The sequence below is a fragment of the Trachypithecus francoisi genome, unplaced genomic scaffold (genome assembly GCF_009764315.1).
Source record: "Trachypithecus francoisi isolate TF-2019V2 unplaced genomic scaffold, Tfra_2.0 Lachesis_group2, whole genome shotgun sequence".
NCBI classification, from domain to species: Eukaryota; Metazoa; Chordata; class Mammalia; order Primates; family Cercopithecidae; genus Trachypithecus; species Trachypithecus francoisi.
The window spans coordinates 26907430-26926756 of record NW_022681465.1 but is presented as its reverse complement, the minus strand read 5'-3'; the positions used below and the strand labels follow the sequence as shown (position 1 = coordinate 26926756).

At 38.2% G+C, this 19327-nt stretch overlaps 1 protein-coding gene across 2 annotated transcripts in view; it reads right to left on the bottom strand.

The window, feature by feature from the left end:
* Nucleotides 1-922: 922 nt before the first annotated feature.
* Nucleotides 923-19327, bottom strand: part of PJA2 (praja ring finger ubiquitin ligase 2) — a 74643-nt gene continuing 56238 nt past the window's right edge. For both annotated transcript variants that reach the window (XM_033178960.1, XM_033178961.1), the window contains 3 exons: nucleotides 7286-7400; nucleotides 6772-6893; nucleotides 923-3576 (listed from right to left, as the gene is read on the bottom strand). In XM_033178960.1, the coding sequence (XP_033034851.1) occupies nucleotides 3451-3576; nucleotides 6772-6893; nucleotides 7286-7400 (363 nt within the window). In that variant the 3' untranslated portion in view covers nucleotides 923-3450. The remainder of the gene's footprint in view (nucleotides 3577-6771; nucleotides 6894-7285; nucleotides 7401-19327) is intronic.

Genomic DNA, 19327 nt, shown 5'->3' with positions numbered 1-19327 from the left:
GGAATAGATACACGTAAGATTTCAGAACGTGTGAAGCCTGAAGCATATGAAGAGGTGACCACACAGAAGAAACAGGACTTTCTATCTAATTTCACATGTGCTGTTTATAGAGAAATTTGGTGACAATCTTCCAACAATGAAATTCATCCTTTGCAGGGGTGACGAATGGCTCCATCCAGCAGTGGCTGAATGAAAATGATGATGAAATGATAAAAACATCAACAGTAGAGGTATACCACTGTTTCTAGCTCAGACACTATTTTTCTAGTACATATTTAATCTATTAGAGAAGAATTGGAATTCTAAACTTTCTAAGCATCTGAACAAAATGATTAGTTTCTGTCTAACTTTATAAATTTTTTTGAGACAGGGTCTCACTATGTTGCCCAAGATGCTCTTAAGCTCCTGGGCTCAAGCAATCCTCCTACCTCAAGCCTCCTGAATAGCTGGGATTATAGGTGCACACCACCAAGCCTGGCTAGTCTTTGTCTAATTGAATGGTGTAACTTATCAGCACCCAACTGACCCTTCTGAAATGAGTGAGTTCTCTGAACTGTTTGAGAACCACGAGGAATCTTGCTAAACAGGTAGATTTAATAATATTTCCATGCCTGATTTGCAAAAAACCACTGACGTGAGGTAGGCTCCCTTCTTATTAACGGTTTCTGTAGTCCAGAGTCAGTGTGGAAATCAGGTTCTGCTGAAACCTACAGGATAGCTAAGGATGTCAGGCAGGAGAGGGCAAGGATTCAGAGACCCTCCAGCAGTAGGAAGTCCCTCAACTACTTCTGTCTAGCTCTTCCTAGGGCTTTCTTATATTATAGTTCAAGGACTTTTAACATCACATGCTCAGTAGTGTTGTCATTAACTCTAAATCCTTCGGGGTTACATTATAGAAGTGATACAATTACACAATTAAATATTAGAAATGACCACTGAGTATATTCTGTTTATTGTTTATGATTTACACAGAGAATGATGGGCTGGGGTTGTAGAACAATAAACCAACCATTACATTTAGACTTGGGCTTTTGAAAAACTTGCATTCCATTTTAACAATTCATATGTATCTAACAAGTACATAAATCCAGATCACAAATAATCTTAAGAGTTAGAGATAAACAAGAAACACAAAAGAAAACCACATAGATCTACCTTTAAATATCAGCATTCATATTACAAGAAATAAGAAAATGTTAAAAAAATAAAATTAGGTTAAGTCACAACATAAAATAGAGAAATAAGATAAATGCTATTTTATTAATATTCATACTTATTTCTAATTTACCTTTATATAGTCTTAACTTTTTCAAAAGGATCCAAGATATGACCAAATAATATTTTAGTATCTGAACTTGCCAGCCTTAGCTTATACCAGAACTTGTTACTATGAAAGTCCTAAAACCTCAATTTTCTTTCTCCTTTTTAAAATTTAAGCCAACTCTTACTCAACTTTTCTCCTTCACAGCAGCTGTTTATAGATAGTAGGGAGCCAAGAATGAAGGACAGTAACAGATGGAAAGCAAAAAGTACAACAGCTATCTTAAGTTCTGCTCTCAACATTGCTGGTTGAGTTTGGAACCAAAACCTCGTAACAACTGGCAGATAATAGCTAAATCTTAACAGGCAAAGAAGAAATATTTTCTTTGGGACAGCTGCTATCTAGAAGAAAACCAAGGTCCCTTAATATAGTCTAAATATAATGTGTGGCTTATTATAGAGAAATCTTTAGCAACGTAAGTTTAACCAGTAAGTGTCACAACTGATCAACAGTACTTAAAAAGGAAAAACAAAAATCACACTAGCCACAAATTTCCACAATATACATATGAAATTAATTTTAATCTGATTTGACTCCTTGACACTAACTGATCATTAATGAAATATGGTATGGAAAGATCACAGAGTAGAAAACAAGCAAAAATTAGTTTATACAACAATGACTATATACATCAGAGGGAAAACATGCTAGCTAATGCAACATTAAGGCCTGAATGTAAGCATTTCCAAAGTCACAGAAGCCCCAAAGAACTCCTAAATTACAAATTCATCACATTACATGCATGCAATGTTCACTTTTGTTTTACCCATAAAAGGATACACAGTATTTTGCTGTAAATACGACACATTTACAATATATGCAAAAATTAGAATGCAAGTGTTATGTTCCTTATATTTAAGCCTCAAATGTGCCAACAGTGAAAATTCATTTATTTTTAAAAATGAAAAAAAGAGACGGGATATAAATACTCAGAGGAATTACACAAATAAGATGTAACTCTGCATTTGGGAAGCCATATAAATATTCCTTTCATGTGCCCAAACTAAATTATCAATGGACCGATTAGATGGACGTACACTCACTATGTGCTTTACTGTTTTACTTGCTCAAATGTGATATTCTAACAGTCATCATTCTCTAGCGTTAACATCAAATCACATTTGTAAGTGAACTATTACGTCCATGTTTGCACATACTCGTCTACTGTGTGTGATTACCTAAAGGAGACACTGTGCATCTTAGTTTGGGGTTATATAATTACAAAGATGACCCTGTGCAAGTTTTCAGACCTTCCAAAATACTGTAGAAGCAAAATTACCTTAAACTAACTATATCCAATATTAAACAAATATGCCATGAGTGTTCTGGGCCTTCAAGTATAATTTTTACCAAGGAGAAACAGGATGGGTAAGAGGTCAGAAAGGGTTTCATAAGGCCATCTAATTCAGCTCATTGTACCAAGCCCTGAGCACACTAGATTCTTTGTATGCTTTACTAACCTTATGTTAAGCACATCCACTGGTTTCATTAAGGATTTTACTACCTAACTTTATTTCAGGGGGAGTTACTTCTAAGATTTAAAACTTTTGTAATGTTCTGGCCAAAATTTTAGCCTTCATTTGGCATTCTGAAAAGTCCTAATTTTAAACAAAAATGGACTTTCTGAAAAATTTTCTCAGCATATGAACCAAGAGGTTATGGTATAGCAAAACCAAAGGGACTAGTGAAAAAGCATACTTTACAATTTGTTTCATTTCCAATGAAACCAAATTTTACTACTGTTGTGAACACAGTCTTAACATTTGATGCAAACAGGAGAGCTTAATTATAATCACTTAGTGGCAGTATTATAGACAAAGCCAGTAACGTATGCCACACAGATGATTATTTCTTCTGGAGAAAGTCAACTGATAAGCTTGGCTTTACAATTAATACAAACATATTTAACTAAAGAAAATGGATGCACTGTCTCAACATTCAGCTTGAAAATGTTTAATACTTTCTGCAAACCTAAATTTAGTTTAGAAAGGTTAATACTCTTTCTAAACTATGGCATATACTATATATAGCTTTTTTAAATATATTTATATATAATTATTTGCACATGAGATTTAGAAGGAATTTGTAGATTTACTTCGATACACTGATCTCATTTCAACTGTTAAGGTTTAGGGCGCTTCTGCAGTACTGTCATTTGCAGGTGGGGCATCAGGATCAGGCTCAGAGGAAGGAGCTGCAGATGCTTCAATAACTGCAGGTGGGAAATGACGGCGGCACACAGGGCATGTTCCCGACTGGAGAAAAAAAAAACGTTAAGAGCCACCAGAATCATCTTAACTGCCACATAAATAACTTAATAAAGAAAAAACAGTATCATTATCCTAATAATAAGTATCTTAACAACAAAAAATAAACTTCAAATCCATATAATGCAGAAAGACATTATTTTCATACTATTCCCTCTGTGCCCAATCAGACTCTAATTTCTTTGAGGGTAAACAATGTCTCTTATTAATGTTCATATCTTTAAGGTCATTCATCCTCCTTCATTTAGTGAGTTTTAATTAAGAGCTGCTAAATTCAGCAGTGATGCAATGGCAGAGGGTGAACAAAGAATCACGGCACACGTCCGCATGGAGGTCAGAGTTTAGCTTGACAATAATCTGAACGGAATTATCATTATTTAGTCTATTATGCATTTATTAGAGAAACCACAGACCTACTTTAATTCACATCAAATCATTTATGATTTGGTGTGAATTAAAGAAGGTCTACGCTAAATTAATGTAGATCTATGGCAAATTAAAGCCTCATTTTAGGGTAGCACAGATATGTCAAAGCAGATGGACTTCAGACTTTCTAAGCCATGACATTTCTTTCCAAAAAGAGATAAGAGTGTTAGGTGCCTTCTAAATGACAAAACAATGCCATAGACCTTGGAGGGAAGGTGGGAAGGGGAAAGCAGTTATACTAGGAGTACAACATTCTAGGACCAATGGATGATTGTACAGCTACATTATCTGATAAAAGATTATCCTCTTGCAAATCTGGTCTTTTTCCCAAAGAGAATTCCCTGCTGGAAGGGAGGCTGAAGAGATCATGCTGTTGAAGGCGACAAAGAACTGTATCTTGGGAACATTCTCCCCAGAAAAAAAGCAGGAAAGGCTTCACACTAAGATATTTCCTGACAGGAGAAAGACTGAAGAGACTGTTACCTTGAGTAATAGCAAAGTTTCAAGTATAATTCAAGGCTGTACAATATATATTATGTTTACCGTTGAAGAACTCATTTTAGGCCGGGCGTGGTGGCTCATGCCTGTAATCCCAGCACTTTGGGAGGCCGAGGTGGGCGGACTGCCTGAGCTCAGGAGTTCGCAAACAGACTGGGCAACATGGTGAAACCCCGTCTCCACTAAAATACAAAAAATTAGCTGAGTGTGGCAGCGTGCGCCTGTAGCCCCAGTTACACAGGAGGCTGAGAAAGGAGAATTGCTTGAACCCGGGAGGCGGAGGTTGCAGTGAGCCGAGACAGCGCCATTGCACTCCAGCCTGGGCGACAGAGCGAGACTCCGTTTCAAAAAAAAAAAATTCATTTCAGCAAACATTTATTGTGTACTTGCCATATAGATTGGACCCAACAGTAACATTTTAGAGTCAAATAGATGAGCGTGGTCTTGGTGAACTATGTACTAGCTATTAAACTTAGACAAGTAACAATCATTAGAAAATAGGAATAGGCCGGGCGCGGTGGCTCAAGCCTGTAATCCCAGCACTTTGGGAGGCCGAGACGGGCGGATCACGAGGTCAGGAGTTTGAGACCATCCTGGCTAACACGGTGAAACCCCGTCTCTACTAAAAAAATACAAAAAGCTAGCCGGGCGAGGTGGCGGGCGCCTGTAGTCCCAGCTACTCGGGAGGCTGAGGCAGGAGAATGGTGTGAACCCGGGAGGCGGAGCTTGCAGTGAGCTGAGATCCGGCCACTGCACTCCAGCCCGGGCGACAGAGCAAGACTCCGTCTCAAAAAAAAAAAAAAAAAAGAAAATAGGAATAAAGATACCAGTAAGTCCTAAAGTACTGTGAGGATTAAAGGAGAAATCATGAATCATTAAAGAGGAATCATCTGACAGTGACTGAAACACAGCAGGCACACAAAACACTGCCTCTGAAGTCTCTGAAACTATCGTGGGAGTTTAAAGACAGCATTTATTAAGGACAGAAAAGGTGAAATTTAAACTGCACCTATCTATATATCTAATCTTACAGATGGTATAGGGAAAAATCATGCCAGACCTCAGGAGCAAATGCATAGAAACGTAAGCAAATGTACAGAAAGTAAATCTGAAGAAACAGGTTGAGGTCTAAATCACAAAAGGCCTTGAATGTCAAGATTAAAGCTTCAGATTATTCCACAGGTGACTGGAAATCTCTCTCTTTCTTTTATGAGAAGGGAAGTACATGATCAGAACTATATTTCATAAAAAGCCTTTAATGATGGAATGATAGATAATGAAGATTTGGAAGAGTGAGGGGGTAGGAAGGGGGGAAGATAATGAGAAATTAGTTAATGGGTATAATGTATGTTATCCAGGTGATAGATATCCTAAATGCCCTGACTGGACCACTAAGTAACCTATGCATGTGACAAAGTTGCACATGTACCCCACAGATTTCTGCAAATAAAAAAGAAATGAAAAGAAAGTACCTCTAAAAGAAGTAACGAAATAAAGTAGGTAACTACAATAATAGTTAAGACAACAAGGGTTGAAGGTCTAATGTATGGGAGTGGAAAGAAATGAGGCAATGGACCTCACAGACTCAGCCACACTCAAAATTGTTAAGAGTTGGTGGCTCTGCATTTTCTGCTTCCCCACTAATTTTAATAACACCTACTTTCACTACTACCACCATCATGTATAGACACTGAAAAAGTCATTTTCTACTGAATTCTAATTTTCATTAGTAATAAGTTTACCATTACTTTTCCTACACTATATGTTTACTATGTGCCAAATATTATCCCTGATTTGTAATCATTAAAGGCAACCGGTTTTTAACAATGAATTAAAAAGTACTAAAAATGTGTAGCTAAACAGGTTTAAAAGATACTACCATTGGCTGGGCATGGTGGCTCACACCTGTAATCCCAGCACTTTGGGAAACTGAGGCAGGCAAATCACCTGAGGTCAGGAGTTCGAGACCAGCCTGACCAACATGGCGAAACCCCGTCTCTACTAAAAATACAAAAAAATTAGCCAGGCATGGTGGTGGGTGCCTGTAATACCAGCTACTTGGGAGGCTGAGGCAGGAGAATAGCTTGAACCACAGAGGCAGAGGCTGCAGTGAGTCGAGATCGAGCCACCGCAATCCAGCCTAGGTGACAAGAGAGAAACTGTCTCAAAAAAAAAAGAGATACTGTTATTATTCACTTGCAGAAGACACTATTAAAGTATTAAATTTTAAAAGTTTAAATTAATTATTCTATCACTCACCTTTTGTAGCCAAATTGAGACACAAGGTTTGTGAAAGAAATGGTGACAGGGCAACTCTGTTGCTATATCATCCTTAATATACTCACTGCAACAGATTGGACAGCATTGTTCCTGACCAATAGCTGAAAACAACAAATAATTTAGATCAATCACATATAGTTCAATTTTAATAAAACTGAAAAGCAATATATTACACTCAGAGAAGATACCTCTGAAAGACGAAAGAGCCAATCTTTGATCAGTTAATTGGCAAGCATTTCTGTCAAATACTTAGCAATTTGGAATCTAATAAATACTGCTTTTGTAAAAATGCTGACACAGGAACATTTGTCGCAGTCTATCACTTGAAAATTAAAAATATTCTTATACTAGGTGAGTTTGTAAGCATCTGGTTTCTATAAAAAACATCTAGTGAAAATTTCTAATAAACAAGTATTTAATCATCTACGTACACTGATAATATACTTAAATGTGCAATGTGTTCCTCAACATTTGAGATCAACTCTGCCCTTACCAGTGTGATCTTCAAGAACAAGGGTCTCTGGAAGACCATCGATGCTTTCCTTACTGGCTGGCGGATTGGCCACCTCAACATCCACTGCAAGAGACTCTAAATGTGCCAGAGCAGTCTGAAAAACAAAAGGTACAGTTCTTTGTTAGGAAATACTTTAAAACAGTAACAGAAAACTATTTTTTAGGGTATCTTCAAAATTATATCACCATTATTCTCTTCTTGTTAGTTTCTTTTGCTTTAGTCCTTTGCTCCTTTTGCCTCTTCAGAAGGAACTACCACCATCATCAACAAACCAAAACATTAAATATACATGCAGAGCCCAACTTTCTACATGTGAAATAAAAATATACCTTGTCTTGGCTGGGAGCGATGGCTCATGCCTGTAATCCCAGCACTCTGGGAGGCCGAGGCGGGTGGGTCACTTGAGGTCAGGAGTTCAAGACCAGCCTGACCAACGTGGTGAAATCCTGTCTCTAGTTAAAAAAATACAAAATTAGCAGGGCGTAGTGGCGCATGGCTGTAATCCCAGCTACTTGTGAGGCTGAGGCAGGAGAACTGCTTGAACCCAGGATGTAGAGGTTGCAGTGAGCCGAGATCACGCCATTGCACTCCAGCCTGAACAACAAGAGCGAAACTCCATCTCAAAAAAAAAAAAAAAGCCGGGCACGGTAGTGTGTGCTATAATCCCAGCTACTCGGGAGACAGGCAGGAGAACTGCTTGATCCCGGGAGGCGGAGGTTGCAGTGAGCTGAGACCACCACGCACTCCAGCCTTGATGACAGAGCAAGACTGTGTCTCAAAATAAATAAATAAATAAAAATCTACCGTGTCTCAATAATCATCTACTTTTCCGTATTTATATTCTGAAGGAGTGGTTACTTTTTCCAACTATTGGTTCCTATGTGAGATCAATAACATGAAAGAAAGTAATAAACATTTTAGAAAGGTTCACTTCATGAAAGATAAAATGTGGCTGAGGCTACTAGATGCTCCAAGTATGGAAGCAAATAATGCACTCCCGAATGGCTATATCTACTACTGGCATGGATTTGGCGCACCCACATTACCAGCTCACAAGTATTACTAGGTTATCTGGGTTGTGAATTTCATTTACAGGTTCAAATATCTATGTCAAATTACTGTTCTAACAAGGATGGAAAGAACATCAGATCATGTGATCATCTGGTATGCGTCATCCTCATCCTTTCTGGCTCCAATTAGACTAGAACAGCAGTTGAGACTTTCGTCTTTTTGTCTGCAACCTGTACAACTACTTGCTCTTAGTGCACATGCTGCTTCGCCTGCCTGGTGCTTTCTGTCCATCTTTTAAGTTCTATCACTCCCTCAGGGACTGCATAAGTCCTGTCTCTTCCATGAAGCCTGTCAGTGGTCCTAGACTGCACTAGTATCCTTCTGAACTGCTACTGTATTCAAAGAATTGGTATTACAGTTTAATTATTACATGTTAGTATTATATCCTAACTTATAATTACAGCATCATAAGATCATGGGGCTATAAAAGACCTTGGCTTCTTTGTAGAGATGAAAAACTTGAAGGAAATTTGACAACTATCAAAACTGGGCCTCCCATCCTGGTTGGAGTGCAGAATATTGCAGATGCTACAGAAAACAGCCCAACAATTCCTCAAAATTAAAAACAGAATTATCACATAATCCAGCAATTCTAGTTCTGGGTACATACCCCAAAAGAACTGAAAGCAGGGACTAAAACAAATATCTGTACACCCACGTTCACTGCAGCATTATTCACAAGAGTCAAAAGGTGGAAGCAGATCAACTGTTCATTGATGGATGGACGAATATGCAAAATATGATGTACACATACAGAGGAATATTACTCAGCCTTGAAAAGGAAGAAAATTCTAACACATGTCACAACATGGATGAACCCTGAAGACATTATGCTAAGTGAAATAAGCCAGTCACAGAAGGATAAATACTGTATGATTCGTACATGAGATACCTAAAGTAGTCAAATTCATTGAGACAGAAAACAGAATGGTGGCTGCCAGGGGCTGGAGAGATGGGGAAATGTGGAGTTACTGTTTACAGCAATGTGAATACACTTAATTACACTGAACTGTACACTTTAAAAAACTGTAGCAATAGTAAATTTTATGCTATGTTTATTTTACCATAATGAAAAAAAAAAAACGAACAAGCCAGGTTTCCCATATAGAAGAAGAATTCTGCCTGACAGCTTAGCTAACACTCTATTCTTATGGATGGCAAACTTAGTATTTTATACATGCCTAAGGTTCTACCACAGATATTCCCAAAAAGAAATTAAGATAACTTATAATAGAGGATTACAACTTGCTATGGGGCAAGCCCAAAGCAAAATCAGGACTAAAAAAGGAAAAAGCAAAAGGGTTCACCAAGAGTTAATAAACACAGTTAATATTATTGAACACCAAATTTGACTCTGGATATGCAGAGAAACATTGCAGAAAATAAGAAACGCTGCTCCAGTAATTGAATTATTGCTTCTCAGCTCCAAATACACCTTTCATTTCTGCTCTCTGAAAACAGATTTGGGCATTTTAAATATTTTTCCTTTTGTTAGCCGACATGATTTTAAGTTTTGTCAGTAGAGGGTGCTGGAGAGACACTGCACACGGAAAGGACTTTGCTTCATGGTTCCCTTGGGCTTGCCTCTGCAGTGTGCCAGGCTTCCCTGTGCACAGATGGCTTCTCCAGCATCAGGCTCCTCCAGTGTGGGTGGCTTCTCCAGTGCCTGGCTCCTGAAGCACATGCTGCTTATCCAGTAACGTAATTGCAGGACAAGGTGGCCAGTAGCTTCTCCTGGTACTCATCTTGGGTGGTTCTGCAGCAGAGTACCTAGGAGCTTGGTCACATCACTGTGAAGTTTCTCTGGTGCCCCAGAGGGCAGATTCTTGCCAAGTTCCAGAAGGCAAATTTCCAGCAAGTTCTGCCAGCACAGTACCATAAATACTCCTCCGTAAGCCACGGCTGTGTCCTTCCCAATAAGGTCTGGCTTTCAGCCTTAGAGGGGAGGGAAGTAGAGTGCTCTATCTCAGCCCTAAAGCTGTTCCTTAAATCTGCTAATCCTATATTCTTTAGAGTTTGCTTTATTTCCTACTAGCCAATCTCTTGGTATTCTAAACTTCTGTTGTAGTTAATATTTACAGTAAATTTTCCCTGTTCAAATTACTGTATTTCTCTTTCTTGGGACTGAACTCAGACTGGTATAGAATTCATATTAAGAGTGGTCCCAGGACACATTTAAAGCAGTGTGTAGAGGGAAATTTATAGTACTAAATGCCCACAAGAGAAAGCAGGAAAGATCTAAATTTGACACCCTAACATCACAATTAAAATAACTAGAAAAGCAAGAGCAAACACATTCGAAAGCTAGTAGAAGGCAAGAAATAACAAGATCAGAGCAGAACTGAGGGAGAGAGAGACACAAAAAATCCTTCAAAAAATCAACGAATCCAGAAGCTGGTTTTTTGAAAGGATCAACAAAATTGATAGACCACTAGCAAGACTAATAAAGAAGAAAAGAGAGAAGAATAAAATAGACACAATAAAAAATCATAAAGGGGATATTACCACCGATCCCACAGAAATACAAACTACCATCAGAGAATACTATAAACACCTCTATGCAAATAAACTAGAAAATCTAGAAGAAATGGATAAATTCCTGGACACATACACCCTCCCAAGACTAAACCAGGAAGAAGTTGAATCCCTGAATAGACCAATAGCAGGCTCTGAAATTGAGGCAGTAATTAATAGCCTACCAACCAAAAAAAGTCCAGGACCAGATGGATTCACAGCCAAATTCTACCAGAGATACAAAGAGGAGCTGGTACCATTCCTTCTGAAACTATTCCAATCAATAGAAAAAGAGGGAATCCTCCCTAACTCATTTTATGAGGCCAACATCATCCTGATACCAAAGCCTGGCAGAGACACAACAAAAAAAGAGAATTTAGACTAATATCCCTGATGAACATCAATACAAAAATCCTCAATAAAATACTGGCAAACCGAATCCAGCAGCACATCAAAAAGCTTATCCACCATGATCAAGTGGGCTTCATCCCTGGGATGCAAGGCTGGTTCAACATTCGCAAATCAATAAACGTAATCCACCATATAAACAGAACCAAAGACAAAAACCACGATTATCTCAATAGATGCAGAAAAGGCCTTTGACAAAATTCAACAGCACTTCATGCTAAAAGCTCTCAATAAATTAGGTATTGATGGGACGTATCTCAAAATAATAAGAGCTATTCATGACAAACCCACAGATAATATCATACTGAATGAGCAAAAACTGGCATTCTCTTTGAAAACTGGCACAAGACAGGGATGCCCTCTCTCACCACTCCTATATAGTGCTGGAAGTTCTGGCCAGGGCAATCAGGCAGGAGAAAGAAATCAAGGGTATTCAATTAGGAAAAGAAGAAGTCAAATTGTTCCTGTTTGCAGACGACATGATAGTATATTTAGAAAACCCCGTAATCTCAGCCCAAAATCTCCTTAAGCTGATAAGCAACTTCAGCAGTGTCAGGATACAAAATCAATGTGCAAAAATCACAAGCATTCCTGTACATCAGTAATAGACAAACAGAGAGCCAAGTCATGAGTGAACTCCCATTCACAACTGCTTCAAAGAGAATAAAATACCTAGGAATCCAACTTACAAGGGATGTGAAGGACCTCTTCAACGAGAACAACAAACCACTGCTCAGTGAAATATAAGAGGACACAAACAAATGGAAGAACATTCCATGCTCATGGATAGGAAAAATCAATATTGTGAAAATGGCCATACCACCCAAGGTAATTTACAGATTCAATGCCATCCCCGTTAAGTTATCAATGACTTTCTTCACAGAATTGGAAAAAACTACTTTAAAGTTCATATGGAACCAAAAAAGAGCCCACATTGCCAAGACAATCCTAAGCACAAAGAACAAAGATGGAGGCATCATGCTGACTTCAAACTATACTACAAGGCTACAGTAACCAAAACGGCATGGTACTGGTACCAAAACAGAGATACAGACCAGTGGAACAGAACAGAGCCCTCAGAAATAATACCACACATCTCCAACCATCTGATCTTTGACAAACCTGACAAAAACAAGAAATGGGGAAAGGATTCCCTATTTAATAAATGGTGCTGGGAAAACTGGCTAGCCATATGTAGAAAGCTGAAACTGGATCCCTTCCTAACACTTTATACAAAAATTAATTTAAGATGGACTAAAGACTTAAATGTTAGACCTAATACCATAAAAACCCTAGAAGAAAATCTAGGCAATACCATTCAGGACATAGGCATGGGCAAGAACTTCATGTCTAAAACACCAAAAGCAATGGCAACAAAAGCCAAAATTGACAAATGGGATCTAATTAAACTAAAGAGCTTCTGCACAGCAAAAGAAACTACCATCAGAGTGAACAGGCAACCTACAGAATGGGAGAAAATTTTTGCAATCTGCCCATCTGACAAAGGGCTAATATCCAGAATCTACAAAGAACTTGAACAAATTTACAAGAAAAAATCAAACAACTCCATCAAAAAGTGGGCAAAGGGGTCGGGAATGGTGGATCACGCCTGTAATCCCAGCACTTTGGGAGGCTGAGGCGGGTGGATCACGAGGTCAGGAGATCGAGACCATCCTGGCCAACACAGTGAAACCCCGTCTCTACTAAAAATACCAAAAAAAAAAAAAAAAATTAGCCAGGTGTGGTGGCAGGCGCCTGTTGTCCCAGCTACTCTGGAGGCTGAGGCAGGAGAATGGCGTGAACCCAGGAGACAGAGGTTGCAGTGAGCCAAGATCATGCCACTGCACTCCGGCCTGAGAGACAGAGCAAGACTCCGTCTCAAAAAAAAAAAAAAAAAAAAGTGGGTGGAGGATATGAACAGACACTTCTCAAAAGAAGACATTTATGCAGCCAACAGATACATGAAAAAATGCTCATCATCACTGGCCATCAGAGAAATGCAAATCAAAACCACAATGAGATACCATCTCACACCAGTTAGAATGGCAATCACTAAAAAGTCAGAAAACAACAGGTGCTGCAGAGGATGTGGAGAAACAGGAACACTTTTACACTGTTGGTGGGACTGTAAACTAGTTCAACCATTGTGGAAGACAGTGTGGTGAATCCCTCAAGGATCTAGAACTAGAAATACTGTTTGACCCAGCCATCCCATTACTGGGTATATACTCAAAGGATTATAAATCATGCTGCTATAAAGACACATGCACATGTATGTTTATTGCGGCACTATTCACAATAGCAAAGACTTGGAACCAACCCAAATGTCCATCAATAATAGACTGGATTAAGAAAATGTGGCACATATACACCATGGAATACTATGCAGCCATAAAAAAGGATGAGTTCATGTTCTTTGTAGGGACATGGATGCAGCTGGAAACCATCATTCTGAGCAAACTATCCCAAGGAGAGAAAACCAAACATCGCATGTTCTCACTCGTAAGTGGGAACTGAACAATGAGAACACGTGGACACAGGATAGGGAACATCACACACCGGGGCCTGTCGTGGGGTTGGGGAGGGGGGAGGGATAGCATTAGGAGATATACCTAATGTAAATGACGAGTTAATGGGTGCAGCACACCAACATGGCACATGTGTACATATGTAACAAACCTGCACGTTGTGCACCTGTACCCTAGAACATATGGTATTAAAAAAAAAATTCATGGGAAGAGCATGCAAAAAAAAAAAAAAAAAAGAGTAAAAAAAAAAAAAAAGACTTCTGTGTCTTGCAGGACACAGAACTGCAAGAAAAGGATTTGGGGATTGGTTTGGTTAGGCCCATGAGATTGAGTTCACTGCTGAGCTCCTTGCCAATGAGAATGGGATGCTATTAATCCACAGTCTGTAGTGGCATCACAATTAACCAAGGTATCACTGTGGTTGACAGTGATGAAGGTCCAACTGAGGCAAGTGTCTTGAGAGCCCAGAGAGCTGCTATACCTGACCTTACAGCAACAGTGATCTAACTATAAAAATTGTGATGTGAGATGGATTATTAATAAGTGCCCTTGTGCACTTACAGAAAAAAATTACAAACTCAGGTCCCTTAGCCCTCACAATAGGGTATGAGAGCCAGAAAGCATCCATGACAGCCCTAAAAGCAGCTCTTGCGCCTAAAAATCAAACACAAAATGTAACTGTGTGGATTGCTAAGTGAAAATTAGAGTTGACTTCTCAGTCTCATCAAATTTCTCAAAAGTTTTACCATTGACTGGTTAAGGAATAAGATTCTGAAACCTGGAATGAGGACATCTGGTTGAACTCTGAGGAAACTGATAATCTTGAATCCCCAAGTCACTCTGCGCCTCCTGTTACCAGTAGAAATAGTCTGCCCTCCACAGACTAGGCTTCCTCTGCTTGAAAACCCTGTGATAATAAACCCTGGAGTGTGAATCTCTTAGTGCTTTCATGCCCAACAGTAAAGTTACCAGAAAACTACAGCAGACAAAAAAGAAAGAACAACTGAAGATATAATGTAGGTTTGGGTTACTCTAACAACTAAAGAATTCTAACCAGCTAAGTGAGCTTCTGGCTGAGGGTAGGGAAAAATATGACTGGGTCATGGAAGAAGGAAGTTATAGCTATCATTTACAGTCTCACGACCAAATACAGAACAAGGATTAGTAATTTTGCTTATTTTATGTGCTTGTTTTATGTATGTGCTTATTTGTATATATTAACAGTTTACTTTTTCTCTTTCCCATTTCTATTTCATGTACCAGTTGTTGGAAGTTAAATTTGCAATTTAGTCTTTATATAAGAGACCATTCAGTGTGACTATGAATTTATGGAGTAATGCATAGCTAGTAATAGATACAATGACTCTTGGAACTAGCCATCTGCTCATTCTGGGGAAAGGGTGAAACTTCAATTGTAGTAATAGCTGTATTTTGTGGGGTGAAAATACAATTCTATTGATGGATGGAAATTTAAACGTGCATTGAAAGGTATGTATGGAAGCCAAGTTGTCAACGTGCTGGAATGTTCCATTTATGGAATTATTGCTCCACAAATCCAAATTAACTATTGTGTCAGTTCTATGAAAATCTGGGCTGTTTAAATACTTTCCCTCCTAACAGCTGGCATGATGCTAAGCTTTGTTCACAGAGGATGCTGAAGAACACTGCTGGAGGAAAGGGCTTTCCTTCTGTCCCAGTGTGCTTGCTTGACAGAGCACACCAGGACTAGTGTGATGTTCATAGCTTTCTCTAGCACTAGACTCTTAACAGTGCACACAGCTTCTCTAGCAGCCAGTTCCTGTAATGCACTTAGCAGGGAGCAGCCTCCCCCAGCACGCATGTTGGACAGTTCTGCAGCACAGTGCTTCCACTCAGACACCTTCCTATGAATAGCTCTCCTCAGCACTCTAAGAGAGCTGACTTCCAGCAAGTTATACCAGCACATACCACAGTGACTTCTCTCTCATAAAGCAAGCCACAGTGGTGCCATTTCCATCAAGGTCTGGATCTCAGCCCTGAGGTAGACTAGGCACTCTTCCTTGGATTGTCCTAGCTTTGCCTGACAGGTGGTGGCTGCTCCTTATACGTGCTTTTCACATATTCTTTAGAATTATTTTTATTTCCTCCTAGCCAATCCCTTGTTATTCTACTTCTTTTTTCTAGTTTAGAATTCTTTATATTGAACTTTCCCATTGCGAGACAGGAAATGGGAGGTAAGATCCTGTTATCTGTCCCTTTCCTTCACACATAGCTATAATTACAAATCTCCTCCAATTCCCCATATGTACTACTGAAGATAAAACCTGCTTGTAAGAACTCATCTGTGCTACACATAAACAGAAATAAAGGATATTATTTATAGTAACTTTCATTTGGGGAGGTTATTCCAGGCTAATTATGCTTTGATATATGTTTGTCTTAATGGGTTATCTCTTTCTAATGATTATCTGCACATCTGCAGTGCTAATAACACCTCAAATTTCATATATGTAAAAATAACTTATTGCCCTGGTACTGTCATATATTTAAGATAATCCAGGATCACTTATAAGCAACACAAGCAAAAGACAGCATTTTACAGCCACTGCTATGAAAATCTATAAAAATTAAAAAAAAAAAAAACACAAAAAACTATCTACACCTTTAGGCAGTACAATGTATTTACAATAGTTAGTCCAAGAGTCAGAAAGACAACTAAATAGCCTAAATCACCCAATCTAGAATACATGTAGGTTTAAAGTAGCATAATCCTTTATCAGCACAAAATTTTGTTCTGAAGAATAAAATACAATTCAGTTTTTAAAGAATGAAGATAGCAATACTGATTCTGAATGACCATCACTGAATCCAGATTTGTTCACTGATTACATCACTTAGTTGACTGTTGATTTGAATAAACCTATATGAATATACCTTTTACTGAGAGCTTCCCAATACAAGCAGCTATTTTGTTAAAGGCTTTAACACAATCTCACAACAACCCATCAGGTAGATTTTATTATTCCCATTTTGTAAATGAGGAAGCTGAAGCTTAGAAAGGTTAAGTGAATTGTCCAAGGTCACACAGCCTAATTCTTTAACACAAAAGTCCATCTTCTTAATCTCCACATTACTGCCTTCCGAGTGCCTACGCCTGGGTATATACAGGTGCTATTGTATGTAAAGACTTTACAAAGGGCCCGTGGGTATGGACAGTCTTAAGATAATCAGTTTCAACAAGCTTTCATAGGTAATCTTTCTTCAAAATGATCCACATAAGAATGCACCTGCAGTATATCATGCTGGTTCTCTGTTCTAACATTCTGTTTATACTTACCTTTCTTCCACTTTATAAATAAAAGCACACTTCTTACTCATTCAGGGGGACAATCTGAAGTACTGAGGTAGAACTGAACTCTAATGACTAAGTAACAAATCTTTTGGGTGGCTTCCAATCCCTTGCTTAAAAAACAAAACAAAACAAAACTGAAGGAATCTACGGAATATCTAAACAACTTAAGTTGATGTGATTCTGGGCAAATATCTCAAAAGAATTCAGTGAAAATGCCATAATAAACTCCTTCCATTCCTGTTAATTTATTTAGGTGGACAACATTTTTCAACCTTACATTCATAAGATGAAAATCAGAAGTAAAACTTATGCTAAAATGTTTCTCATTTCAGTAATAAATAAAATTCACTCATAACTGGGAAAGGAAAATGCCTCCATCTCATTAGATGCATTTCCTACAAAATACTTACCAAAATTCATAATTTATTTTTGATCATTTGGATACTATTAATTGTAACTCAATTTAGCCACTTTTTACATTAAAAATTTTAAACATTTTTCTAGCGAAGTATGATAAAGTAAATAATACTACCTAGATTTATGCTGAAAAATTTTAGATGTCAACATAAACGTGCAAGGGGATTTTTTCAAAATCCATTTTCAGAAGTAGAAAAATTTCAAAAAGTTAAAGATGTTTAATGTTTTATCCTCTCCTCACTCAAATTAGAGACACAGATATAAGGAGACAAAGACATATTTTGCCAGTATTTTCACCAAAAGCCACTACCTGAATAGAATGATCAATCTAGTATTGGAAAAATACCAGAAATGAAAGCAACTACTTCCAAAAACTTATAGGGCTGCTTGAGAAACAAACAAAAATAAGTAGTTTTGTTTTTGTTTCACTTAAAGAGTGTTAGTGTTAAATATAAAATAAATAATCATAGATTATTTTTGTTTCATTTAAAAAAAGATTAAATAAATGCATACTGAACACAGAAAAATAAGATTTCTAGAGAGTGACAGGAAGACAACTGTATTGATTTTCTAGGAGTGAAACATTTCAATCAAATTTAAATAAATTAAATCGGAGCACTAAACTGTGAAGAAACTGATAAGCCTTAGAGAAGAGAGATGCGGCCGGGCGCGGTGGCTCAAGCCTGTAATCCCAGCACTTTGGGAGGCCGAGACGGGCGGATCACGAGGTCAGGAGATCGAGACCATCCTGGCTAACACGGTGAAACCCCGTCTCTACTAAAAAATATAAAAAATTAGCCGGGCGAGGTGGCGGGCGCCTGTAGTCCCAGCTACTCGGGAGGCTGAGGCAGGAGAATGGCGTGAACCCGGGAGGCGGAGCTTGCAGTGAGCTGAGATTCGGCCACAGCACTCTAGCCTGGGCGACAGAGCGAGACTCCGTCTCAAAAAAAAAAAAAAGAGAGAAGAGAGATGCTTAAAGCCATTAAACAGAGGCAGAAGTATAGACTGGTAGGAATAATGCCACTGGGTTCACTACTGGTAGAAGCCAACAACGTTTGAGACTGTAAGCTCTTACTTGCCTCTTGTCTTAGTTTACTGCTAGTGTCTTTACCTAGCATGACCTCTCAAGACCAGTCTCTCTGGCTCTTCTTTCCAGATGCCAAATGTCACATTCCCCAGTAGTAATACATAATAAAACATTTCATTCTCAACACTTCTTTTTAAAGTTATCTCCGTATTATAGGAAATCATAAACCATTAGCATAAAATGAAAGACTAAATGTTGTGAAATCAGACCCTAGAACAGACCTAGCACAAGGAAATGAGTGATTCTTAATCTTTATATATTTCTGATGCAAGTTACCATGCTATACCATTATTTATGTGTCACAGAATTTGACAAGGCAGGTTAAATAATTTGGCAAAAATCCTAAGTGTATCCTATCTCATGATGTTCTTTCTGACTTTTTTCCTAGTATAGAGCATTTCTGCTATGGTTACTTTGAGAAAAACATTCATCGTAAAGCATAACTGAAAGCAATCTCCATGGACAATTACATATGTAAAAAAAGTGATGACAAAGCAGAGCTAGCATAAATGTATGTGAACATGTACATGCATGCGTGTGTGTGTGCAAATGGATAGGTATCTAATATCTATAGATATCTGTATCTAATATCTATAGATATTATATATATCTATATAGATATATATCTATATAATATATATCTAGATATATATTATATAGATATA